Raw genomic sequence first — 27,912 nt, 5'->3', positions numbered from 1 at the left:
CACTTCAGTGAACAGTTCATCCTTGACTTGTTTATTTTGTTTTTGTTTATTGATTTCCAGATAATAAATACTACTGATTGAATATATTTCTGATCTTTTTATTTTTCTTTCTTCAGACTAGGAGGAAATTTTCAACATGGAAACATTGTCTTTTCCCAGATATAATGTTGCTGAAATTGTAGTTCATATTCGCAATAAATTCTTAACAGGAGCTGATGGTAAAAACCTCTCCAAAAATGATCTTTACCCAAATCCAAAGGTAACGTGGTCATGTCTGCCTGTGGGTGTTAGTATCTGAAACAAAAGACGCCATTGCATTTGCAGTATGTTGAGGAAGTAACCTGTTTTGTGTAGGCCGGTCGTTTTTAAAATGGAGACCGTCTCTTACCTAGTTTAATTTAAAATGATAGGAAGTTTATATGTGGGGTGACTTTTATGTGCCCATTAGGAATTCATTCTTTAATATGGTTCTTTTTTAAAAAAAAATCTTTTAAGCCATAGGTATATTAAAGGATATTAAATTTTTCATTACAATTGGAGTGGTGGTGTGAGGGTATCACTTATTGGTAGGCTTGCTGGAACTTATTGCAAGTAGTTCTCTACCACAAAAATGCCTAGAAACCATCTTCCTTGGAAGCTCACAGATTAATTTTGTGCTGTGTCCCCGGAGAGGCCTGCTTTGATTTGACAGGTATTATTCTTTTTATGTTCAGTTATTAAATGCAGAAGTGCATACTCATGTGTCACAGAGAATCCCAGATCCCAGTTTTCTGTGCTGACCCCGCAGTGACAGCACAGGAAAGGCTGGCCTGGTGATGGGAGCTTGGACCCTGTAACTTTAGAGTGGAAGGAATAATCTTGGAGTGAAGGATAGGTCTTGTTGAGTAGATTCAGTTTTGCTACAAGATTACAGTATTTTCTCTTTATTTCTCATGTTACTCCTCACCAACAAATGTCTTCATGGATTAGAACAGGTTCACCAGCCAGTATTTGGTCTACTCCTGGTCTAGAAGAGTTAACGTGTTATGTTGGCTCATTGGATTTATAGCCCTTGTCTCCAGCATTCCCGTGAGCTGTAAGGACGCCTTGGTATCTAAGGCAGCAGACACGGTTTCCTATCGCTCATCCTGTGTTCTGCCTCCTTTGCCTAAGGTGGGCAGGTTGCTTGGATTTATTTATTTTTTATTCTTTATTTTTTGTGGGTCTGAGGGTGGAACCCAGGGGCATTCGACCTCCAAGCTACAGCCCCTGCCCTATTTTTTATTCTTTATTTTGAAACCGAGTCTCACTGAGTTGTAGAGGGCCTTACTAAGTAGCTAAGGCTGTCCATGAACCGCGATCCTCCTGTCTCAGCCTCCCGAATGCTGAGATTACAAGTGTGCGCCACCACGCCAGGCAGGTTGCTTGGATTTGATTTAGGTACTTCTGTTCTTGCGCATCTGCTCTCCTAGACACTTCATACATGGGAGCAACCTGACACGTGTGCAATGTTTGAGTGGGGAGCCGAGCTGTCTCAGGGGAGGTGGTCATTTTACCCCTTTCTTTTCCATCCTGTGGCTGTGGTGCGGGATCACGGTGGCCGGATGACTGTGGGAGCCATGCACTGGAGTGCTAATGCCATCTTTCCACTGCAGCCAGAAGTCTTGCATATGATCTACATGAGAGCCCTACAGATAGTGTACGGAATTCGACTGGAGCATTTTTACATGGTAAGTTTAAGATGAGGCAGAGGATGTTTGAATTTTTGCTGCAGCTCTGCTCATGATACAGACTGACTTTTGAGGAAACTCTTCATCTTATTGGGGTTTTTTTTTTTTTTTGGTGTGTGTGTGGTACTGGCACTGGCAAATTCGAAAGCTTACATAAAATTAATGTTGCATGGAAAGGAACCTTGAGCCTAATAGTTTACGCGGAGAGCTGTGGTAAAATGAGCCTTACAGCAGGAGGCCTAAGTAGCACAGAGTATTGATGCTGTGCAATTGTTCACAGGCCTAAAGGTCTGTCTTCAGAGGCAGACAGACAGTGGCAGGGTCCTCACAGACTGCGTTCTCTCAGGAAGGAGGTGCATGGTGATGTCAAAATAGTGGAAATGAAGTCATGGCCTCATCTGAAGAGGCTGTGACTGCGTCGTGTCTCAGGATCCCATCAAGTTCCTTGTATGTTGTTTAAAAACCAAAGGCTTTGCCACCTCTTTGCTATGAAACCTTGCTAAGGTTTTGATTGTCTATAAAATAAGGTTAGGTAATAAGGTTGTTGGTCAGTAAATCCTTAAAATTACTCTTTCATTTTTTTAATTTCTTTAAAATTTTTATTACGCACCATTAGTACTAATAATGTCGACTAGCTTGTACGAGGAGCTGTATTTATATTTTTTAATTTAATGATAACAGGGTAATGTTAAAATTAAATTATAATTAATGTATGATTAAAGTTTCATGTGATTGAAGGTTTTTCCCATTTTATTTAGTTGATATATAACTTGGATTTTGTGATTAATTATATTCAGATGCCAGTGAACTCTGAAGTCATGTATCCACACATAATGGAAGGCTTTCTGCCAGTCAGCAATTTATTTATTCATCTGTAAGTACAGAGTGATTCTATTTTTGTAGTCTGTATTTATACTTATATTGCATTAAGCCTTTTTAATGACGTGGTTGTCCTTGGGAAGAAATCCTCCTGTCTCCCTCTTTCCTCCATCCTGTATACATTCAAAGCTGTGAGTCTACCAAGCGGAGCTGCCTCTACCCTGGCACATCTCAAGGTGCTTCAGCTGAAGTGCTATGGTAGTGGAAATCTAAAGTTATTTGTCAGTTTTGTAACAAAATTGAGTACCTTAATAGTCAGTGTCCCCAAGACTGTGTTACTCATTAGAATTTATAACATGAAAACTTGTGCCTGGTATACAGGAAAGACAGATTTCTGTGCACTGGGGTTATTTAGTGTGGGGATCTTTGACTTGTTCCTTTAACACTGAGAAATGCAGCCAGAAATCTCTGAAAATATGTTTGCATCGTTTGATTTGGAATATAAATTACAATGCACTTTTCAATATTTATTTTCAAGGGACTCATTTCTCCCCATTTGTCGGGTGAATGACTTTGAGATTGCTGATATTCTATACCCAAGTAAGTAAGGATTTAAAACACCTTTTAATGTTTAGCCTCAACCTACAATTTTATCCATAATTGTAAAGGAAAAACTTGAAATGAGTTTTAGAAAGTATATCTCATCCTTAATAAATTTTGTACATCCTATTATTGTAATTGTTTTCTTTGTAGGTACACAGAAAAGATATTTTTCTTTTTTAGTTTTGAAATGTTCTTTAAAATTGAAAAGACAAATATAAATAATATACAGGCAGGTATGCTGTTGCATAATGTGTTAGTCACATCATTTTTAGCAAGTTAACAACTTTTACTGTGAAGAAATTATCTTTGAGCCCTGATAATAGTCATGATGTTATATTAGAATGTAAAATTCTTCTAGTTTTATTTAAATGTCCCTTAATTCATTTGACACTGTTATTTACCATCAAGTTATTTTATGTTGCAAGGGGTTTGATGTACTATTTCAAAATAAGAATTTTCTTTTTTTTTTTTTTTTCTTTTTCTTTTTTCTTGGTGGTACTGGGGATGGAACACTTCTACCTCTGGGCTATACTCCCAGACCTATTTTATATTTTTATTTGGAAACAGGGTCTCATAAGCTAGCGAGGGGCTTCGAACCTGTGCGATCCTCCTGTCTCTGCCTCCCAAGTGCAGGGATTACAAGCGTGTGCCACCACACCCAGCAAAACAAGAAGTGATTTTAATCCTCTTTTGGGTCTCTTACTATTTATTGACTTACTTCACATTTAGTAAGTTTCCCCAGTTTCACATGTAAATTACAGTTTAACAAATGTGCATACTTGTGAGCACTTTCACAGTCCTGTAGAGCATTTCCTTGAGGCACAGAGGCCCCTTTGTTTCTGTCTGCAGCCTCCCTGGGCCACTGCCTTTCCCTAGCAACCACTGGCGTGTCTTCTGTTTTTATAGTCTAGCTTTTCCAGAATTCATGTAAATGGAATAATATAATCTGGCTTCTTTACTTGCATTTATTAGTACTTTTGTTTCTTTTTATTTTGGGATTATTCTTTTACAAGTATATAGCACAATTTGCTTATCCATCAACCGATTATATACATTTGAATTATTTCTAATGTTTACTGATTATGAACAAAACTGGTATAAACATTCTGGCATTCTTTCCTCATATTTACTTTGGGTTTCATTTGTTCTTTTTATTTTTCTTTTTTTCTAGAATCTGAGGCCATTAATTTGAGATATTTTCTAATGTGAGGGCTAGTGCTACAGATTACCTTTTAGCCTTGCTTTGGCTGCGTCCTACAGACCTTGATAGGCTATATTTTCATCTTTCAGTTAAACCTATTTTGTAATTTTTATTCTGTAATTTTCTTACTGACTTTTTTTCATCCACAGGTTGTAAGAGTATTGTCTACTTTATAAAAATTAAGGGATTTTCCAGTGATCTTTTGTTACCAATTTATAATTTAGTTCCTTTGTAATCAGAGAATATACTTTTGTATCATTTAAATCCATCAAATTTATTTAGATTTATTTTGTGGCCCAGAATATGGTCTTTGTTTATTGTGATAACTGTAATAGATACTGCAGACCTGGTGGCATAAGAGAACTCATGTTAATTCTCTGTGGTTCTAGAGGTCAGAGGTTTGAAGTGGATTGCACTGAGCCGAAGCCAAGGCACTGCTGGGGTTGTACTCTCCCGAGGTTGTAGGGAGAAACCATAGGGCTGCGTTCTTGGCTCCTTGCCTCCTTCCTCTGCCTTCAAAGCCGCAGTATGTCGTATCTTCAAGTCTCTACCTCTCCAGTGCAGCGCTGGCTGTCTTGTCTGCAGCCACACCTTCCTCTGCTCTCCTTCCAAGGACACTCATGAATGCATTAGAGCCACTTGGTGCTCGAGGCCATCCCCATCTCAGGGTCTTAATTGTGTGACTGTGAAGCTTTTTTCCATGAAGCCAGCATGCCAGGCTACAAGGCTTTGGGCCTGTTCTCTTTGGGTGCTGTGGCCTCGTCTTCCATGGGCTGTCTATGCCAGTGCTCCGGGTGCCTGGAAATGTGTGTGTATTGCTGTTGTGAACTGGGCATCCTAACCGACTTGGTTGCTTTATAATGTTCAAGCCCTCTAGATCCTTAAGTTTTCTGTCTAATTACTCAGTTGAACTATTAATAAAGAGATTAGCTGGGCATGGTGGTACATGCCTGGAATGCCAGTACTTGGGAGGCTGAAACAAAAGAATCACAGGTTTGAGGACAGCCTCAGCAGGTAGTGAGACTCTCATCAACCTAGCTAAACTCTCATTCAAAATAAAAATAAGAAAAATGGCTGGGGGTGTAGCTCAGAGGTAGAGTGTTCCTGGGTTCAGTCCCCAGTACCCACCCCACACACAAAAGAGAGAATGTTGAACTCTTCAGCTCTGTGGGTTTGTCTGTTTTGCCTGTTTATCTTCAAATATACCTAACAACAATATACTTATTTTTTCTAACTTCTGGCCTTTGCAAAATTTTCTTCCAAAGATGCCTAAACACTTTGTAATATTATTAGATTTGTTTTAGGTAATTATATTTTTAAAGGGATTTTTTTTTTCTTTTGTGGTACTGAGAATTGAACCCAAGGGTATTCTACCTCTGAGCTATATACCTCTAGACCTATTTTATTTTGTTTTAATTATTTTTGGTACTGGGAATTGAACCCAAGGACATTCCACCTCTGAGCTAAACCCCCGACCTCATTTTTAAAAAATTTTTATTTATTTTATTTTTTTGGTACTGGGATGAAACCCAGGGGCTTTCTATCTCTGGGCTACAGCCCCGACCTATTTTATATTTTATTTGGAAACAAGGTCTCACTGAGTTACTGAGAGCTTCACAAAACTGCTGAGGCTGGCTTCAAACCTGCATGATCCTCCTGTCTCAGCCTCCCAAGTCCTGGCATTACAAGCATGAGCCAGCATGCCTGGCTCTGGAAATTAGTTTTTATTTATTTTATTTTATTTTATTTTTTATTTTTACTTATTTATTCATTTTTGGTGCGTGGTACTGGAGGTGGAACCCAGAGGCTTTGTACCTCCGGGCTATACTCTCAAACCTATTTTATATTTTATTTGGAAATAGGGTCTCACTAAGTTGTTGAGAGCCTCACTAAGTAGCTGAGGCTGGCTTCGAACCTGTGTGATCCTCCTGTCTCAGCCTCCCAAGTGCTGGGATTACAAGCGTGCACCACCAAGCCCAGCTTATTTTTTTATTTTTTATTTATTTTTATTTTTTGCAGGTCTGAGGATGGATGGGATTCAGGGGCATTCGACCTTCAAGCTACACCCCCTGCCCTGTATTTTTTATTCTTTTTTTTTTTCTTTTCTTTTCTTTTTGTGGTACTGGGGTTCCTGGAAACCCTTCTACCTTCGGGCTACACTCCAAGACCTATTTTTATACTTTCTTTTAAATTTGGAAATAGGGTCTCTTAAGCCAGCACGGCTGGCTTCAAACCTGCGCGTTCCTCCTGTCTCCGCCTCCCAAGCGCGGGGATTATAAGCATGTGCCACCATGCCCGGCTTATTCTTTATTTTGAAACAGGGTCTCACTAGGTTGCAGAGGGCCTCACTAAGTAGCTGAAGTTGGCCATGAACCTGTGATCCTCCTGTCTCAGTTTCCCAAATACCGAGATTACAAACATGTGCCACCATGCCCGGCTCTATTTTATTTTTTAGTTTGAAACAGAGTCTTGCTAAGTTGCTGAGGCTGGCCTTGAATCTGTGATCCTCCTGTCTCATCCTCCCGAGTACTGGGATCACAGGTGTGTGCCACCATGCCGACTTAAAGGGATTTCTTTTAGTGAGGAAACGTATCTTACATTAGCCCACATTCTTTTAAGTACATCCAGTTCCTGTCTGCTTGGACAGTATGGCACAGTCCTCTACGTTCTCTGTGTCCTTTTTGTGGGACTCCAATTGCACACTGTTTATGTTGCTTGATATTGTCTCTCAGCTCCTACCTGTTTTATTCATTTTTTGTCTTTTTGGCCTTGATTTCAGATTGCTTCTATTGCTAAAAGTCTTCCATTTTACTAATCCTTTGACTTTTAGGTCTGATCAGTTAATTGCATCTGATGTTATTTATTTATTTGTTTTTGTTTTTGTTTTTGCGGGTTTGGGGATGGAACCCAGGGGCATTCAAGCTCCGAGCTACACCCCATGCCCTATTTTTTATTCTTTATTTTGAAACCGGGTCTCACTGAGTTGCAGAGGGCCCCACTAAGTAGCTGAGGCTGTCTGCGAACCTTGATCCTCCTGTCTCAGCCTCCCAAATGCTGGGATTACAAGGGTGTGCCACCATGCCCGGTATGATGTTATTTTTTATTTCAGGTACTATCTAAGTTTGATTTAGATCTATTCTTAAAATTTTCCTTTATAAAGGTGATTTTTACATTCTATTAAATCTATCATCTGTCTTATTTCCATTTTTCCCCCTTGCTGTAGATATTATTTTCTTGTTTTTTTGTATGTTTAGTCCTTTTTACTGAGTCAGACATTGTCAGTTTTATACCTTGGGGTACTTGACTCTTTTGTTTCTTCCTTTAAATATTCCTAGTTCCTTTCCTAGCTTTAGTAGTTTCTTCATATCCTCATTAGCATCCGGCTGAGAATTTGAAGGGATTCCTCCACAGACCTCCAATACTCTTTCCCCGTTCTGTGAAGTACTCGCCCATAAATTCTGGTGCCTTGCACACCAGAACTGAACCCTTGATTGTTAACATAGCAAGCAAGACCCATGAGCTTGGTTTGTTCCTCCTGCCTGGACCACAGCCCCAAAGCTCCGTTTTGTAGGTTGGTGCATCAGAGTCTCTGCTTCTACCGGGTCTTTGGGGATTGCTGTCTTACACTGCTCTGGTCCAGGTTCTAAAGTTTGTTGCTTCTTATATATGGCCTATTTTTCTAGTTGTTTAGAATGAGATAGTCAGTCTGGTTCTTGCTATTTCCTTGTGACCACAAATAGTTTGCCTTTTTTTCCCCAAAGTTATTAATTTACAGATAATTCTGACCTTAAAATTAAAAAGATCTCTTGCACTTTGTTATAGCAAACATTTTTTATATACTATGAACAGAGTGATATGGTAGAGAAATGAATTTTCATTTTTATATTATGTTGCTTCAAACGTTAAATAGACTTGCTTTCTATTTTAGAGGCAAAACGGACAAATCGGTTTTTAAGTGGCATTATCAACTTCATTCATTTTAGAGAAGCATGCCGTGAGACATACATGGAATTCCTCTGGCAATATGTAAGAATTAAATATACTTATGACCCACATACTAAATCAGAAACATGGATTTTGAACTGTTATTGTTTTAAAATTTTTGTCATAAATACCAAGTTGCTATATATATGCCTTACAATTAAATTTGGTTTTACATTTATATAAAGTTACACATTTTAGTTGCTGGGAAAATATATTTCAAAATGATAGTTTCTTGGTGATCGAGAGGAGCTTGGGTTTTGTTTTACTGTTGTAACTGAGGCTTTTCCTATGTTAGGAAATATTAGGGAAAAGAATATTGATATGTTTACATTTTTCCCCTGAATTTAAATAGATAGTATAGTGTTCCTTAAATAATTGTGGTATTAGAAATTTATATTTGCCTTTTAAATTGGACTGTTTGTGTTATCCTGCTTGGCCAACATAACAAGATTCAGTCCAAGACGGTTTCTTTAACAGACTCATTTAACTCATTTTCCTTCCTTTAGCACTCTAGAGAACTGAGGGAGGTTACAGGTCATCGGTGCAGTTTCTTTCCACTTGTTTGTCCTCAGTTCTGGGCTCTGTGCTTAGAATGCACCAGAGCAACACGAGGCCAACCTCACGCTCCGGCCAAACTGAACCTGCCAGCAGGTCTGAGCTTCTGCCTCCTGGACCTTGCAGAGTTTGCATGTACTTGTGCCAACACACACCCACAGAAGAGACACACAGTTTTGTTTGGCTGCTAATTACTCCTTATTTGTAAAGACAGGCTCAGCCATATCGCCTGTGTAGAGCCCTCTGCGGCTTTCCTCCCAGCTGCCATTGAGCTGGGTTGGAGATTGTCTTTCCTCTCTGTTCCCATTATATTCCATACTGTGACAAGTTGTTTTATAGCTCTTTAGTCATCTCCGACTGTCCAAAGAGACAAGTACTTAAGTTGAAGAACTATTAATTGGTCTTGGAAATTTCAACACCTAGCACAGTGCCTAACTAGGTCAAAAACTCAACATTAAAGCAGAGACATTTTTGCCTCATTTGTTGAGAATGCCGAGCTCTACTTAAATTTCTTATTTCTGATGGTGAAAATTAGAGAGTGAGTAAACATTTGCAGTCTGTGCTGGCAGTTTATTTTATTTTATTTTTTAATTCCTCGTCATCTCTTGTAAAGTGCTAATGTGAGGTTATGAACTTGCCGTCATAGAAATCCTCCGTGGACAAACTGCAGCAGTTGACTGTGGCGCACCAGGAGGCTCTGGCGAAGCTGGAGAGGCTGGAGTAAGTGGGTCTGTGGCCTCTGAGTGGTGCAGTACAGCCTTGCTGCCCGCTTCACGGCTTATGTCTGGCAGAGTATTTAAACCTGCCTGTTTTTCCTTAAAGCATTTAATTGTGGTATCTTTGGCTTTTTTCTTGCCATTCTGTTAGCCTGGCTTGCTTGAAGCCATTAACTTACTTTACTAAATTATATCTAGAGTATTTTTCTTAAGCAGATGAGGAGTAATCGTCTAGGCTCTTTTCTTCCTTCAGATTAGTTAATCCTATTAAAATTTTCATTCCTCCAAGGTTTTGTTTTGTATGTATGGGTTGTGTAAGGGAAAGAATCCTTCAAGTGTTAGGTTTCTTGGCTTTCCTTATATATTACAGATGCTTCTCATCTTACACCGGGGTTGTGTCCCGGTCAACCCATCTTGAGCATATCCCAAGTTGAGAGGTGTGCAGTGCACCTAACCAGTGATGGAGCATTGTAGCTTAGTAACACAGCACTGCAGAGGTTGTTTTCTGCTCTCCTGGTGGTGTGGCTGATAGGAAGCTACAGCTTGATGCCCAGAGTCATTGCCTATCAACAGCCTGGGAAAAGATCAAAATTTGTAGTGCAATTTCTAGTGAATGCATATTGTATTCACATTGATGTAAAGTTGAAAAATTAAGTGAAGGACTGTCTTGATTTTGTTAAGAATGATTTTTCTTACCCTAATTTGTTGCTGTCTTTGAGGTTATCTGTTTTAGATAAGAGCTTTTCTGATCTATCCCTGGTTAAAGTTGGCTTTAACCAGCAGCAGTAGACTAAAAAGGCTGGGGATGAGAGGTGGATATTGAGATTTAGCTTGGTTAAAGATGCCACAAACAGATGAAAAGAAAAGTAACAAACTGGTAGAGAATATTTGCAGCATTACAAAGCACTAGTAATAACAAAACCCACATAGTGTTCCTGATACACAAAGCAAGCTGAGATGGAAAGAGATGACAGAAACATGAGCAAAGGCTACGAATGAGTTTCCAGCACAATGAAAACATCACGTAGGCGAAAACTAAAATTGAAACATTCATGTGGAAGAGACTTAGACTTGTATATGACTGTGGGGAAAAATGGGAAGGACAGATGACACAAGAGCAAGAGAAGGTGACAAGAACCAGGTAGGGCGCACAAGTGAGCAGTCAGCAGAAGAGGGGTGCATGTGCATCTTATGGGTGGTTGGGTGGCATAGGGAGGCATGGGCCGAATGCAGGGTGACAGCAGGAAATGAAGAAGCGCTCCATTCCTCTCTCCTCTCTTAGTAGGTGTGAGGTCTTTTGTGTTTAAGTGGCTGACATGAAAATAAATAATTCAGAAATAAGAAAGCAGATGTTCCATTGAAGTTATTTGAGGGCAGGGATTTTATTTTAGCCTTTCAAAGTTAAGAATGGTGCATGCTAATCCACTTTGCTGTGTTTAGTTCTGTTCCAGTTGAGGAGCAAGAAGAGTTCAAGCAGCTTACCGATGACATCCAGGAGTTGCAGCAATCACTGAATCAGGAGTTTCGTCAAAAAACGGTATCTTTTGTGAAATACCTTGAATTTGAAATTGTGGCCATGTAGGGCATGTAGTGGGGTAAGAGCGCATGGCTTTCATTTACAGAAGAAGTAAACTACATTGCTAGACCTGTTTATGCTCCTGTGATCTTTTTCCTTGACTATGTAAAGATGCTTTGCTTGTGTTGCCAATGTTACACCCAGTTCAGTAAAAGAGACATTTCCGAATTCTCGTGTGTCTAATCCTGCTGCATCTGTTGCACATTGGAACCCTGCGGCAGACCCTCAAGGGTGCCTCCAGTTATGTTCATTCTCAGGGAAGCACTGTGGCACTCAGCCTCTGCAGTGCGCCTCTTGACCTCATAACAGTCAAGGCACCTCACTTCCATTGGTAGAGCACACCACTTTCCCTTTGTGTCTTTGAAGCTGGGGTATTGGCACGTGTCATGATAAAAAGCAAGCACCACGGGAAAATTAGAAAAGAGGAGAACTTCTAGCATCTGATTCCAGAGTGTTTTGAAACTTATGCAGTACTTTAGTAGGTAAACACATCTAATCAGTAAATAGTCGTAGTTATTGAAGAATAAACATTTGTTATTTTTTCAAAGGGTTACAGTGTTGTTAGGACAGATTTTATGTGTTATTTGGGCTTAACTACAGGAACACCTTGATAGTGTCTGGCCTCAGGGCATCATGAACATAGGAAGTTTAAGACTAGTGTAACTCACTTAACTCCACTTCCTTTGTATCTTTATGAGAAAGGAGTGAAAGGCTATATTTAATTCATTATAATTTGAATCATTATAAAACATCTATTTGCTTTTTTTCCTCAGATAGTGCTGCAAGAGGGAAATTCCCAAAAGAAATCAGATATTTCAGAGAAAACCAAGCGTTTGGTAAGCATCTTTCCTATTACTAGCACTTACAAGTTTGAATCTGCTGTGTGTAGGAGTATTTTAGATAGTCAAATGTCTCACTACAGTCTTTTTTTCCCTCAAAATGAAACTAATTTTTCAACTTAAATTCAGTGACTATTGTAAAAAACCTTGGCATACATAACTCTGTGGACAAAGTTAAAATCACTGAAAGCCAGCTACATCATCTGATACACATATCACAGATGAGTTCTCTAACATACATGTCATCTAAAGCTACGTCAGTGACATCATACTCAACATTCCTCAAACCAGCCCTTTCCCCACTTAACAGTCTGGTACAAATAGTTAATGAGTTTCCCATAGATCTTTATCCTGTGAATGCTGCGTCTGATTGGGCCTTACATGTCTATACTGTGATGTACATCTTTTTCACTCCTCTTGATAAACCTCCTATTGCACCTAGGGCTTCTTGCTATTTTAACATAAAGTGTGTGGCCTGTTGCAGACACATATCCTGTATGCATTTGTTCATCAGGCTCCCTTTTACCTTAGAACAAATTCCCAAGTTCAGGATTTTTAGGTCAAAGAAAACTCAAATTTTAGAGAGACCTATGTCACCAACTGACTTTTAGAAAGATATATCAATTTATATTCCTATCAACAGTTCAGGATTTTAGGTCAAAGGAAATATACATTTTTAAAGTGACCTATTGCCTACTGACTTTAGAAAGATAGACCAATTTATATTCCTATCAAAAGTACAATGATGTCTCTTGCCATACACCCTTGCTAAAATTCCAAAATTTAATGTTTTTAATATTTTATCTTTATCACTTTTTTTTTTTTTTTTGCTGGCTGGTCTGGAGATGGAGCCCAGGGACATTTGACCTCCAAGATACACCCCCTGCCCTATTTTTTTTTAAATCTTTACTTTGAAACCGGGTCTCACTGAGTTGCAGAGGGCCACACTAAGTATTTGAGGCTGTCGGCGAACCACCATCCTCCGGTCTCAGCCTCCTGAATGCTGGGATTACAAGTGTGTGCCACCACGTCTGGCTTTTATCACTCTTACAGGGGGGAAAAAGCACTTGATTTCTTCAAGTCTAGAGATTTTATCTTAGTACTTTGTTGTTTCTTTTGTAAGCTATTTGTTCATGTAGCTTGCTTATTATATATTTTTAAGAAAGTGTGATTTAGGAACTTTAGCACTCTGTTTTCTAAATTTATATTTTCTTTTCAAAGGATATATTTTTATGTAACAATTATAGATAGGGACTTTGTAGTTTTTTTTACGTTAGTTTTATATTTAGAATGACTGGTCCTATTCATAAAATTATTAATACTGTATTTTAATGGTTTCCCTATAATTGTAATACTTGCACTTTACTTTTTTATTTTTTTGGTGGTACTGGAGTTCCTGGAAACCCTTCTACCTCGGGGTACAGGTACAGGGTCCCTTAAGCCAGTGCGGCTGGCTTCGAACCTGCGTGATCCTCCTGTCTCCGCTCCCCAAGCATGGGGATTACAAGCGTGCGCCACCACGCCCAGCTATACTTATACTTTAGAACAATTTGAAATTTACTTTGGTTATTAGATATTCATTATACTTCTCTCATTCTTTTTATTGCTAAAAGATTTCATTTGAGTAGTACTCATTATGGCTGAATTTTATTATTTGTTTCTTTCAGTCTATTTAAAATTATGTTAAAGTGATGATAGATCCAGTTTAGGCTTTTTATAAGAGGAGGGAGGTGGTGAAAGTAGGAAAATGACCTCTGACTTTGTAGAGCATTGAAAAAGAATAGGCAGTGTGGTTGGCTGGATTCCAGCATAATAGAATATAAGAAATAGCAACCATGCTTCACAGTTTTGGCCTCTTGGTTGGCTGATCAAAAGGGAAGCACCTTTTATTTTTAAGTTGAAAAATTACACACGTTGACAGTAATCCACTTCTGTCATGAAATACTCAAATCACACATAGTCCGGAAGGGAGAGCTGTGGAGAGAGCGAGTCAGCACCTCAACTGCTCTGCGAGGCAGCCTTTCTCCACCGACCTCCTCCTGTGCGCTTCAGGCACAGACAGTAACAGAGAGCCACATGGCTATTTTGTTGTGTATTTGTGTTATTGCAAATAGAGTTGTGTTGCATTTGGGTCTGTGAATTGGCTTTTAATAGTTCTAAGAAATCTTCCATAATACATACAGCAATTTTTTTTTTTTTTTTTTGCAAACTGGGGATGGAACCCAGGGCATTCTACCTCCAAGCTGCACCCCCAGCCCCATTTTTTTGTTCTTTATTTTCAAACAGGGTCTCACTGATTTGCAAAGGGTCCCACTAAGTAGCTGAGGTTGGCCTCAAACCACGATCCTTCAGTCTCAGACTCCCAAATGCTGTGATTACTAGTGTGCGCCACCATGCCCAGCTTCATACAGCAAAATTTTAAGGAAATTAATGGGTACCCTTCTCTTCTCCGCCCTAAAGGATACTTTCACTATTTTTTTTTTTTAAAGACTCAGGGTCTTGTGTTGCTCTGCTGGCCTTGACCCCTGGACTTAGGCGCTCCTGCTGCCTCAGCCTCGTCAGTAGCACTTGCCGCCAGCTTAGCGGATTGTTGTTATTTAACCCAGTTAATTTTATTAACTGGTATTTAATAATATAAGATTATATATATTATGGGGTAGCATGTGATGTTTAGATACAATTTACATATTGTGTAATGTTCAAATTGAGTTAAACATACCTATCTCAAACATTTATTATTCAAAATCCTTGTAGCATTTTGAAATACATATGCATAATTGTTATCTAATAATCACCATGCCATGCAGAAGCACCTTGTTGCTGTCTAACCAGTATACCTTGGTCAGCCCTGACCCATCCCTTCCTCCTGGCAACACCCAGCAGCTTCTTCAGGCCCCTGTGAGTGAGAACCTGTGCTGTTTGTCTTCTGTCCTGGCTCATCACAAATGACAGTTCCATTGTGTGTGCCGCCTTTCCTGTATCTGTCTACTAGTTGGTGAACACTTGGAGTATTTCCATGTCTTGGCTATTGGAGTGCTGCAGTAAGCACTGCCCCTCAGAGAACCTTCAGCCAGCTGACTTTGTATCCTTTGGATATGTACCCAGCAGTGAATAGCAGGATTATGTGGTAGTCTACTTTCAGCCTTTTGAGGGACTTCCATACTGTTCTCCACAGTGGCTGTCCTAATTTGCATTTCTCCCAACAGTGTGCAAGGGTTCCCTTTTCTCCAGATCCTCCCCAGCACTTACCTTCGGTCTCTTTGATAATAGCCATTCTTACTATGGTGAGGTGATCTCTCATTGTAGTTTTGACTTGAATTTCTCTGATTAGTGATGGTAAACATTTTCTTCATAGAGCTGTTGGCCATTTGTATGTCTTGTTTTGAGAAATATCTATTTAGATCTAGTGCCCATTTTTCAGTCAGGCTATCTGCTCTTTTACTATTGAGTTTCTGGAATTCCTTGTATATTCTAGATAATCATCTCTTGTCAGAAGCGTAAGTCTGCAGATGTTTTCTCCTGTCATCTCTCCACTCCACTGTTCCTTCGTTGTGCAGAAGCTTTTCAGTTGATGTGGTCCCAGTTGTCTACTTTTGCTTTTGTTTCCTGTGCGTTGGGGATCTTGTCTAAAACATCTTTTCTCATTCTGGTGTCTTGAAGCATTTCCCTATATTTTCTTCCAGTAGTTTCGTTTATTTTTGAAACTCAGGAGAAGAAAGGAGTCTATTTTGGTTCAGGAGGCTCATGTTGAGCTCTTCTCAGTGGTGTGGCTTTGTTTGGGTACTGGGAGAACAAAGGTAATTTTTCCTAATTCCAAGTTGCTTGATTAGTTTAGAAACATGTTAAGTACTTAATTTTAGTGTTACATGCAAAATAATTATGCTGTTTATGAAAAGTTGTGGAGGAAATGAAAACTAGATTTCAAGAATCAATAGAAATTGAGCAAACAGCCAGGAATAGGAGAGTGTGATTCTAGGAGGATTACCTGATTCCAGAAGTACTGCTTACGCCTGGAATGTCAGGCCTAGAGAGCGTGATCTCTGGCTTTTAGACAGATGAGAGCGGTTGGTTGGTCAGGTGAGGGGTGTAGTCAGGAATTTAATTATACCCCGATTTCTGCAAACAAGGACCTGATTGTTTGTTGTTTTGTTTTTGAAATGGTAAGTCACCAGATTTATCATATATAATATATAAAAATGTTTCTCAACAGAATGAACTAAAATTGTTGGTGGTTTCTTTGAAAGAAATACAAGAGAGTTTAAAAGCAAAAGTTGTAGACTCTCCAGAGAAGGTAAAGAATTATAAAGAAAAAATGAAAGATACAGTTCAGAAGCTTAAAAATTCCAGGGTGAGTTTCCTTTTTATTTTAATTCTTTTCTTGTTTCTTTTTAGCAGATTCTTATTCAGTCACATGCTGAGTTTTTAATTTTGGGATTATCTACTTTTCTTTCTGGGTTTTGTTTTAGCTTGTCTTTTTAACACTTGTCTAAAGTGATGGTATGGAAAGGAAATAGCATTTTAAGACATTTGTTCAATCATGCTAGTAAGTTTTGAGACTTTGTCTAGGGGTTCAAAGCAGAAGTGCTCTATCTTTATGAGACTGAACTCTTTTATAGGGAAAAGAGGCATTAAACAATTTTACAAATCACTATATAATCATAATTTACATATGTAATTGAAAGAGTGTAACTTGCTCATATATAATGGTCTATGAAAAATCTGTGTATCTCCTGATCATTTTTGCTATGACAAAACAAATCTGTGGAGCTTAGGGCACGACAGCAGGAAGCAGAGATGGAGAGTGAGGGCTCCATGCTCGCAGCTCACACCTCGGAGGCCAGAACCGAGGGCAGGCCAGCCAGGGGCTCAGAGACAACAGGGTCCCTAAGCCGCACCCTAGGACCCTTCTAGGCACACCTGAGCCTTCGTGGCCACCCAGTAAGCCATTGCGATGGTGTATCCTCTGATGAGATTATAACTCATAGCTTAATTATATCAGCTCTCACCATTAATACATGAGCTTGTCAGTAGATATTCTATATCTGACTACACAGTATCCTTTTTGAGGCAAAGCTATTCAACTGCCCCCCTCCCCCCCGAAACCCTTCTACCTCCGGGCTACACTCCCAAACCTATTTTTTTTATTTTTTATTTTATTTGGAAACAGGGTCTCCTAAACCAGTAAGGCTGGCTTCGAACCTGCATGAGCCTCCTGTCTTCGCCTCCCAAGTGCTGGGATTACAAGTGTACACCACCACGCCCAGCTTCAACTGCTTATTTTTTAAAAAAATCTAGTTTACTTATGAGTTTGATACCTGAGCCAATCATTTTAATTTGATAATTAAAGTTATCAAATAGCCAAAAGTCATCAAAGCAAAAATGAGAACTCTTAAATAGATAAGATTATTTATGGAAAATGGATGGTATATTTTAAAAGTTTAGTTCAATTAGCTATTCATGTAGAAGAAAAGGAAGTTAAGCCTATATCTTGAATCATTTACAAAAGTAAGTTTGTATGTGGGCTAGAAATTTATATTTAACAATATTAGAAATTTTAGAGGCATATCTGTACAATCTTGAACTATGATGTTTTTAAATTAATATCGAAAACGCTAAAAGCTATAGAGAAAAGTAGACCTGCTCAACATATTTACAGTACATATGACAGGTTAAGGAATTATATCCATTATATAAAGCGTGCAAATTAGTAAGGAAAAGACAACAGAAGAACAAACAGTACTGTGATAGGCTTTTCACTCAGGAGAAGCCTATTGGGTCATAGGTGGCCCATGAAGGCCAGTAGGAAGAAGGGGAGAAGTCTTTGTGTTGTTATGTGGCGTAGTAAGTACATGCTCATTTTGAAGTTTTAGAACAGGAATTAATCTTTTTAAGAGAAATAGTTGTAGTATAGTTATACAAATGATAGGATGATTATAAATGGATAATACTGTTGCCTAGAAGTGACCAAAAGTAGCTGAGAATTAACAGAATGAACTCTTAATAGCATAATGAATAGTCTTTGGGAGGTATTCCAGTGAGCGACTTAGTGAAATTATGGCAGTTTTTTTTTTTTTTTTTTTTTTTGGAGGACATTTGGTAATTAGCAAGCTTAATTATATGTGTCTAGACATGTGTCATTAGTAGTGCTTTGTTACTGACCTTGAAACTCAATTGTTCTCTGCTCTTAAGGTTTCAGCATTAAATGCAGAAATTATTTAAGAGACAAACAAATTGACATTGCAGTTCCATAAATGAATATCACACTATAGTCTCTCTATTTTTCTTTCTTTCAAAGCAAGAAGTGATTGAGAAGTATGAGATCTATCGAGACTCTGTTGACTGCCTGCCTTCCTGTCAGATGGAGGTGCAGTTATATCAGAAAAAAATACAGGACCTTGCAGATGATAAGGAAAAACTAACTAGGATCTTAAAGGAGGTTTGTATTATGAGGAATGTTTATGTCTTCATTATGTAATGGCTTACTATAGTTTCTTGGATTTGTTATCACTCTTTGTTACTATTCTAAAGAAAAATGGCATTATTCTACAGTAATAGATGAATATGTGCCAGGGAATTAAAATACTTTTGTGAGTGGTGGGGGTACTGGGGGTGGAACCCAGGGGCTTTTCTACCTCTGGAAAAGTACTCTAGAGTAGAAAACAGCAAGTACTCTATTTTATACTTTGTTTGGAAACAGGGTCTCACTGAGTTGCTGAGAGCCTCACTAAGTTACTGAGGCTGGCTTCAAACCTGTGCGATCCTCCTGTCTCAGCCTCCCAAGTGCGGGGATTACATGCGTGCACCACCATGCCCAGCTGATACTTTTGTTTTTAAATATAGCAGTAGCAAGACCTATTAACCTACATATAAAATGACTAATGAATTAACATCGCATATTGCCATGTATACCTTGGAAAAATGGTAATGAAAATGCAAACTCATTCTAACAGTTGGAAATGTTCTTTTGTCATCAGTAAGCAGAAAGTCCCAACTGAATGCCAAGAGTAAGCTAGAGTTTATGGAGAGCTGAAGTGTATGCCATAGTCTTTGTCAGACTAGAAGCTTGGAGAGCATTTTTCATTTCTTATCTTAAATCCAGACTATCCCAGGCTTACTAATGCACATTTGGGAAGAAGTTTCTTCATTGAGAGCTTTAGAAGTTAGAGGGTGAGCTTGCTGAGGCATTCTTTCCCCACCGCCCATTCCCTGCCGTCCAGGGTCACCAAGACAGATCTGCTGTTTGGCTGTTTCCAGTGTCTACCTTTTCCTTTTATTTCTAGTACCTGAGTTTAGGCCCTACCCCTCAGCTTCAGTCTCCTTGCTGGCAGAATGCCGAGGGGGAAACACCTCTGGGTGTCACATTCTTCCTCTGCACCCCACTGCCTCCTCTCGTCCTCTTTGTATTGTCTGCATGTTTCTGCTGGTCTGTCCGCAACTGAATGGTTACATCTCATTTTGTAATTGTTCTATTATAGCTTGTCCTAGAAAGTTATCTTTTGTTTATCTCTAATTCTGAGTAGTTGTGTTGATGTTGGTGCTTCTCATAAAATACAGAGCCTGAACTTGGAGGACCAAATTGAGAGTGATGAGTCAGAACTAAAGAAACTGAAGACTGAAGAGAATTCACTCAAAAGACTGATGATCGTGAAGAAAGAGAAGCTTGCCACAGCACAATTCAAAATAAATAAGAAACATGAGGATATTAAGCAGTACAAACGAACCGTAATTGAGTATGAATATATTTTAATTTTAGTGTATTAGAAAATAATTGAGAAAAGCTAATATGTTTTCTTCCTACCCCCAGGATTTCAAAACTATTCTCAAAAATGTATTTAACCTCTAGGCGATTAAAACACATGAGTTATGAAACTTACAGGGTTCCATCTAGACTTAGAAGCATGCTAGCTACTAGTTACTTTTTTCTTTTCTAGGAACCACTATTCCAGTTCCTGTGTTTAAATCCTCAGCTGGATTCTGGTGCTACTTCCTATCTCGGGCCATTTGTGGACAGTGATGCCTAGAGTTGCACCAGGATGAACCACTTTGTCTGTCTTATAGTACATCTTGGTCTATAGTGTTAGTAGTGTCTGTTTCAAGAAAATGCCTTAATTGTTATTCAAGAATCAGTGTGCCAAACAGTTTTTAAGCCCATATATTGGGGTGTTTCATTCATTAGACTCTTCTCTCCATTGGCTCTAAGAACGTGGTTTCAGAATACACAATACAGTTGTGTCTGGATGGCAGTCCTCAGTCCCAAAAGGCATCCAGACCCGCCGAGTACTTTCTTTGCAAGACTTCATGTAAATGAAGAGAAAGAGCCCAACCAGGGGATTTGTATTTTGCCAGACTGCCTTGCAGAGAGGTCATACTGATTCACATTCCTACACATTCCACATTTGCAGAGTAAGAGGAGCACAACTGAGGAGGTAAAACTGAAAGTCTCCATCTTAAAGACAGGCTCTTAGGTGACAGGGCTCACCACATGCCATGATGTGGTTACAGCATCACACCCTGGGGTTTCGTCTGTTTGCTTTATATCTTGAGAAGAGTTTTAGGTTGGCCAAAGTAATGGCACACGATCACTTTGTAATCAAAACCAGAATTAAGTGTTTGACTTTTTAGATGCATAAGAGGAATTTTATTAGCCCTGTCTATTTTCCTTTAGGGATTGCAATAAAGTTCAAGAAAAGAGAGGTGCTGTCTGTGAACGAGTAACCACAATTAATCAAGAAATCCAAAAAATTAAGTTTGGAATTCAGCAACTCAAAGATGCCACTGGAAGGGAGAAGCTGAGGTCACAGGTGAGTATGTGTTTGTAAGAACTTAACTCCAGGAAATCTGATGAGCGTAAATGTAAACCAGGCCACTTTGAGCGTGACGGCTCTGGCTGGCCCATTGTGTTTGGGCCCATTGTGTTTTTGCCCATGTGTAACACTGCTCTGTTGCCGTGTCGAGTGTGCACGCACCTTTCTGTGCTCCTTCCCTTTTCCACTGACAACAGAATGGGAAGTAGTTGCTCCACAAAAGTCCTGAAGTTTTAGGTAAATGAATTTGGATGATGATTTTAAGCAATGACTTCTAAAAGGGATCTTTTTTTCCTCATAAAAAGATCTCAGAGGTATTTTTTTAATCATCAATGTTAAATTTATTTCAGTTTTTAACTATAGAAAAGCTGAGATTGGGCCATTTATATTATGAAACCTTTAATATCTTTATCATAATTACCTAAAAGTACCTACTATGCTTTTTATTTGTTTTGAATATATTTTATAGTTTCATAAATAATTTTGAGTTTAATTCGAATAGGCATCTTGTCTTCCAGTACAATGCCATACATAAAATATTTACCTATTTCTAGTCCTTTAACTGCCTATAACTCAAATAAGTATTTTATTCATAATGTACTTACTATATCTCTATTCTCTCTCAATTTTTGGTGTATTGGCACTATAATCTTACAATGTCGTAAGATTCAGAGTTCAGTTCATACGTGCACACAGCACTTGGTGTGTCTTTCTATGGACCCTACCCTCCTCCTCCCTCCTTCCCCGTACATATTAGTGGGATTGGTAGTGATGCCTTCATATGTGAACATGACATGATTTGGTCTCTTCCCTTCGTCAGCCTTCCGCTTTCCTCTTTCCATCTCCCTCCAAATTCCTGCCACTATTCACTGATCTTTCTTCTCTTTCATCTGGAGTTTATTTCCTATTTTTTCTCTAGCTTCCACATATGAGGGCATATACAACTCATAACTTTTTTGAGATTGGCTGATCTCATTTAGCATGATATTCTCAAGTTTCATCTGTTTTCCTACAAATGACCTGGTTTTGTTCTTTATGAGAATTTAACACAGGGCCTCTTATATGCCAGGCAAGTTTTCTGCCACCAAGGTACATTCCCAGACCTTTTATTTTTTATTTTAAGACAAGGTCTCACTGAGTTGCCCAGGCTGGCCTTGAACTTGTGATCCTCCTGCCTCAGCCTCCTGGGTATCAGCTGGGATTATAGGCTTATGCCACCACACCCAGCTCTACTTAACTTTTGAATTTTTATTTTCATCTTTGAGATTGTTTTATAAGAGCAGCTGTCCAAAATGCTATATTAGAAGTCACTAAAAATAGCAATTTCATGCAAAATCCTCTGGCCATTTTTCCTCTGCTTCCTTAGGTTGAAGTTTCTGAAAAACCCTGACACCTCGTGGCTATTCAGAGGCCTACAGTCCCTGCCTTTCACCACCCACACCCAATTTGCAAAGATTACTGATTCTAAAGGGGCCTCAGTGGACAACCCCTACTTCTTCTCAGGCATTTTCCTCCGCTGAAAGAGTGCTCTTAGAAGTTGAGCATGTAAGTGCATTTATGCATGCTGAGTATTATCTCAGGACCCTTTTGGATAAAGGAAAGAAGGTAGAGAGGGAGGAAGGGGAGAGAGGCGTAGGATGCTGAGATTCCCCTCGGTCTGCCCTTTCTTCTTCATCATGTGGTCTAGGTACAGTTATTGAACCAGCTGTTATGAATTAACAATGAGTTACTAACTCAAGCTGGAGATACCTTTGTTTTTAAGTCATAAAAGATACCCAGGCCTACCTTATTTTACTGTTAGTTTTGTGTATCAGGGAGGTAACACTTTAAATTTCCTGACAGTAGCAATCATGTATTGTTAGCATAGCATGCATGTCAACCCACTCCTAAAGCGGTGCCTTACGTGTAACAAGCTTTCCAGATGTGGTAAAATTGAAAGGTCATCTAGCAGTCTAGCAGTGTTTCTTAATGGCAGCATAGTGGGATTCTTTGAGGAATTGTAAAATGAACAGAGCCATCTAAATACACTGAATTAGGATCTCCAACATTGGTCCCAAGAATCTTGTGTTTTTAGCATGGCTTTTGAGAACCGCCGTAGGTTGTGCCTAGTTTTTAATGGCATAGAGCTGTCCTGTTCTACAGGGACAGCTTAGTTGTTAAAATGTAATTTCTTGTTTTTCATTTAAAGTACTCATTTCTACATTCTAGTGAACCCAGATCTCTCTAAAGCAAAACTGTGCCCTCCTCTAGTTAACCCTGCAGGCACTGGAGCATAATGATCACAGCGTTTCTTCATCTCTTCTTCCGTGTCTCAGCCAGAGTTTTCGAGCCATCCTTTAAAGCATGTTTTTCAGATTCAGTACTATCCTGTGCACTGTCTCCTTTTTCCTGCTTGCCATTATTGCCTTAGAAATATGGAACCCAGTCATAAACCATCTTTCAAAATAGTGTTGTGAGCCGGGCGTGGTGGCGCACGCTTGTAATCCCCGCGCTTGGGAGGCAGAGACAGGAGGATCGTGCAGGTTCGAAGCCAGCTGCGCGCGGTGGCTTAGGAGACCCTGTTTCCAAATAAAAATGTAAAGATAGGGCTGGGAGTGTAGCCTGAAGGTAGAAGGGCTTCCAGGAACCCCAGTACCACCAAAAAAAAAAAAAATAGTGTTGTGGCCAGCCAAAAGCACAGTGCACCTGGCATGCGGCATGGCAGGGCGGGTGGGTTTGCAGCTGCAGCCTCATGCTTGACACCTGCTGAGCTTGGGACCAGTTAGAAGACCTCTTGTCTTGTTCATAGACTTCTTCAAGGTAAGATTTTTTTCCACCATACTTGAATGCAATCACTAATTTTATTCAGAATTTCACTATTACTTTTAGGCTTTATGTCATGGATTTCAACGTAAGTTTTCGATATAGTCGGGTCAGTTGAAGTCTGTTGCTCATGGGAGTCATTTCTCATCATTTAGTGTCTTTGGTCAGCAGGCCCTTTTCCTCTAGGATAGAGATGTCCAGGGCAGCCAGGCTGTTTGCTTTGTTGTTTTTCCTTCCAAGTAAATAGAATTACTGATCAAAACTCTAGACACAACTGTTCACCTTGCTGATTTGCTCTAACCTGCCTTTACCTGGCTTCTAGTGTGGTATTGTTCCACAGTAGCATGGGGAAATCTAAATATTTGAGAAAAATTAAGCTACTCTGTCGAAGTACTCCCCTGGCTGGCTTGATGATCATTCTCTTTGAAAAGGAAAAAGGCTTGTTAAGACTGCCAAGTTGTCTTTGTGCAGTTCTTTTGGATCCTCGATTTTACTGTAGCCCTGTTTTCAATAAATATTCTCATAAGGAATTCATTCTACTTCTAGTTCAGTGACTACCTATATTTAAGAAAATCTGTTTTCTGTTCTGCCCACCCACAATAAAAATCACATTTATAAGTAATGTTCAGTGTCTTCTCACATCTCTCTCCTTCACTTTCTCCCAGTCGATCGACATTTTTCTCCTTTTCATCCAATTTCTTTATATTTCTCTATGGCATCCTTGTTTTCTGTCACAAAATTAAGTTAATTTAACAATGTTTTTCTTTCTTTTTTCTTTTTTGTAATGCTGGGGCCTGGGCACTCCACCACTGAGCTATACTCCAGGCACTTTCTACTTTTGCTTGGAGATGGGATCTCACCAAGCTGCACAGATAGCTTTGGACCTGCTGTCCTGTCACAGCTTCCCAGTACGGTACAGTGTACACCAGTGCACCCAGGTCACAATTTATAACTGTCCCTGTCTATTCTTCTATCTAGCACATAGTTTTGTAGGACTCAAGAATTGTGGCCAAACTTTGTAAATTTCTTCTGTATTCCTGCTTGTCTTGCATCAGTTTGCTCTGAATAGGAAGAATCTCTAGGCTTATCCTACTGCGGATTCACTCTTGATCTCGCCTTTTGTGTTCATGTCGTAGCTGCCTTTCTTTGGGTTGTGGACTCATTGTAATGATAGGCTGCTGTTTACAAGTTTCAGCCAGGATTTCAGCAAACGGCCTGTGCACTTCCTAGTTATCAGGAGCTTCTCGGCTCAGGAAGCATGTGGAGCAAGGAAAGCAAGGCCCTGCCTCTGGGTATCCAGAGTGTGTGTTTACATTGTTTTAAGGCTCTCTCACTCTTTTCAGGTACCTTCTTTCCTCAAATCTATGTTTAGTTTATTCTGAACAATCTGGTTGTGTTTTCTCATACTGTACCTGCTAGCATCCTGTCGCTATTCTCAGTCAATTATGAAGTAGAATTGCAATGTCCTTCCTCATTTGTACTAGCTGTGTTTCCAGTGCTCAGTGTCCAGTCAGATCAGCGACGTTCTCCTTTAGGGTAGAAAGCTATGTTGCCGCTCTCAGGACACTGCCGTGCTGCTCACTGAGATACTACTGGTCGAAAGTATCCATTATATATGTGGTTGGTGAAATAATGCATGCTTGTGAGATAAACGGCGACACTGGCGGTGAAATTCCATGGATAGTATACTGTCTTCGATTTGAAAACGGAGATCATTAGACCACTGTAGGACATCCTGTGTTGTCCCACCATCATTGCCAGGCACCGGTGACCACTGATCCCTCGGTGTGTGTCTGAGGAACTGAATTTTAAATTTAAATTCTGTTAAATTTAAGTAGCTACCTATGGCTAGTGACTGCTCTATTAACCAACACAAAAATAGACTTTGTCGATTTCCCTTTTTCTTTTTAGTGCTGGGGCTAGAACAAAGGCCGTGTGTGCTGTACTGCTGAGTTAGGCTCCCTGCCCTAGACTTGGATCTTAAAAGCATTGCACTTCACTGAGGCCATCACAGAAAGACCTAGGTGAATTATTGTGAACCGGTATTAGTTTCTCTAGTATGCAAACTTCAGTGGAAGACTGGCCTGTGTAGCGCATGCGAGCGTCCCTCGTCCGGGAGGCTGGTGGGCACCATGTCCTTGAGCTGTGGCCCTGCCACAGGCATCGAGCTCTGCTCAGTTGCTCCTTGTGCTTTTGTCTGCATGGCTGCCTCCTCCTTGAGAGTGTATTTGTTCATGGACGAAGCATGTTGCTTCAGCAGTGTTGGAATGATTGGCTCATACATTTACTGATTTTGTATGTCCTTTTTTAGACACACTTGGTTTGATAATTTCTTTCAAGTAGTATCTTTCTACAAGTTTTATTCAGATTTCTTTTAGTTAGTATGAGTAACCATACTCCCCAGAACTAGGAACTTAAGTTGATCTATACCTGTTGAGTGTGTTGATTTCTTTTAAATGGCATTCACACAAGCTACCAACTAATTTGCCTTATTTTTTCTACATGACTTAAAGTGTTCAAAAATTTTTTTATTTATTTTCCCTAGTGGTTCATATTCTATCATAGTTGTAGTAACTTGATATTTGCTTAGATCTTGGAAATCTAAACATAGCCTTCTGTCTTTATATTAGGATTTACTAATTATGTTTGACTTTTGGGAGCATATTTAGCCTTAAGTGAATACATATAATACGTGTGTGTGTGTGTGTGTGTGTGTGTGTGTGTGTGTGTGTGTGTGATATACATACACATACCTTATATACATAAATACATATATATACAGACACACATTTTTCATATAACATACACTTAATATAGAATAGGTGGCAGAAGTGCTAGAACTAGTGTTTTTGGGGGGACACTGTAAATTCATATTAAATTGAATTTTAAACTATGCAGTTCATTTACAATCATATAATATCTACACTCAAGTTTAAATAAAGATAAAAAGTATCTAAAACAATAAGTTTAGGAGAAATTAAATAGGGGAGATGCTTAAAATTGTATTGATTTACTGCTGTTTTTACCCCATTGACAAAAGCCCACTATTTTATTTTATTAATGAACACATCATGTAACCTTGTGTAATACCACTATTTCTTGGGTTCTGGTTTCAGAATTTTTTTGTCTTAAGGAAAATGAATAATGAAAGAAGACTAATATATGAAATAAATACACAGGCTAATTTTCTTATAATTGTATGCGGTATTGGGAATGGAACCTAGAGATGTTCTACCTCCAAGCTATACCCTGAGCCTTATTTTTTATTCTTTATCTTGAAACAAAGTCTCACTAAGTTGCCAGGGCCTCACTAAGTAGCTGAGGCTATAATCCTCCTGGCTCAGCCTCCAAGTACTAGGATTACAAGCCTGTGCAACCATGCCTGGCTTACATATCCTTTCATGATGAGTGGGGTCAAGTGTAGAGGTCATAGTTATCCACAATAATATAGATATTTTAACATGGGAAGTCCCATAGTAAAATTTTTTTCTTGGTAATTATAAATATTCTTAATGTCTTGTGATCTTGACCATTGTCCTATGTCTTTGCTTTATCTTTTTTTTTTTTTTTTTTTTTTGTGGTACTGGGGTTCCTGGAAACCCTTCTACCTCCGGGCTACACTCCCAGACCCATTTTTATATTTTTATTTGGAAACAGGGTCTCTTAAGCCAGCGTGGCTGACTTCGAACCTGCGCGATCCTCCTGTCTCCACCTCCCACATGCAGGGATTACAAGCATGCGCCACCACGCCCGGCTGATTTATCTAAGTAGCAGACTTTTTTGATGCATTTATACAATTTACAGAATAAATTTTTAATAAGGGTAGGAACACATGAGTGTGTGTGTGTGTGTGTGTGTGTGTGTGTGTGTGTGTAAAGTATTGATAAATATGAATGAAACTCTTGGAATCTTTGTGACTTTGTGTGTATGTGTGTACGGGGACTGAACCCAGGAGGGTTCTGCCTCTGAGCTATATTCCCAACCCTTTTTATTCTTAAATTTTGAAACGGGTTCTCAGAGTTGCCCAGGCTGGTCTGGAACCAGTGATCTTCCTTCCTTAACCTCTTGAGTAACTGGGTCACAGGGCTATACCACCATGCCCTGCTTTTAACTCATTTTGACAGTAGGCTGTTTCTGGAATCATTCTTATTTTCTTTCATTCCCCTAAGGAAATATTTCTGAGCTTGAAGACTGCTTTGGAGAAATACCATGAAGGCATTGAAAAGGCAGCGGAGGAGTGTTCTGCCAGGATCGATGCGAAAGCCCTGGAGCTAAAGAGGAGAATGTTCAGGACGTCCACCTGA

General features: G+C 39.3%; 1 protein-coding gene across 1 annotated transcript; it reads left to right on the top strand.

Moving 5' to 3' along the window:
- Positions 1-136: 136 nt before the first annotated feature.
- On the top strand, positions 137-27,912 carry NUF2 (NUF2 component of NDC80 kinetochore complex; the record flags this gene model as incomplete). Its single annotated transcript, XM_080698357.1, has 13 exons — positions 137-259; positions 1,635-1,709; positions 2,507-2,583; positions 3,067-3,128; positions 8,261-8,358; positions 9,518-9,591; positions 11,028-11,124; positions 11,937-11,999; positions 16,213-16,350; positions 18,298-18,438; positions 19,557-19,732; positions 20,668-20,803; positions 27,778-27,912. The coding sequence occupies 13 exons, from the start codon at positions 137-139 to the stop codon at positions 27,910-27,912; spliced, it is 1,395 nt and encodes a 464-aa protein (XP_080554483.1).

This window comes from Muscardinus avellanarius (assembly GCF_963383645.1).
Source record: "Muscardinus avellanarius genome assembly, chromosome: 7".
In the NCBI taxonomy this organism is placed as follows: Eukaryota; Metazoa; Chordata; class Mammalia; order Rodentia; family Gliridae; genus Muscardinus; species Muscardinus avellanarius.
This window is presented reverse-complemented; position numbering and strand designations above follow the sequence as displayed.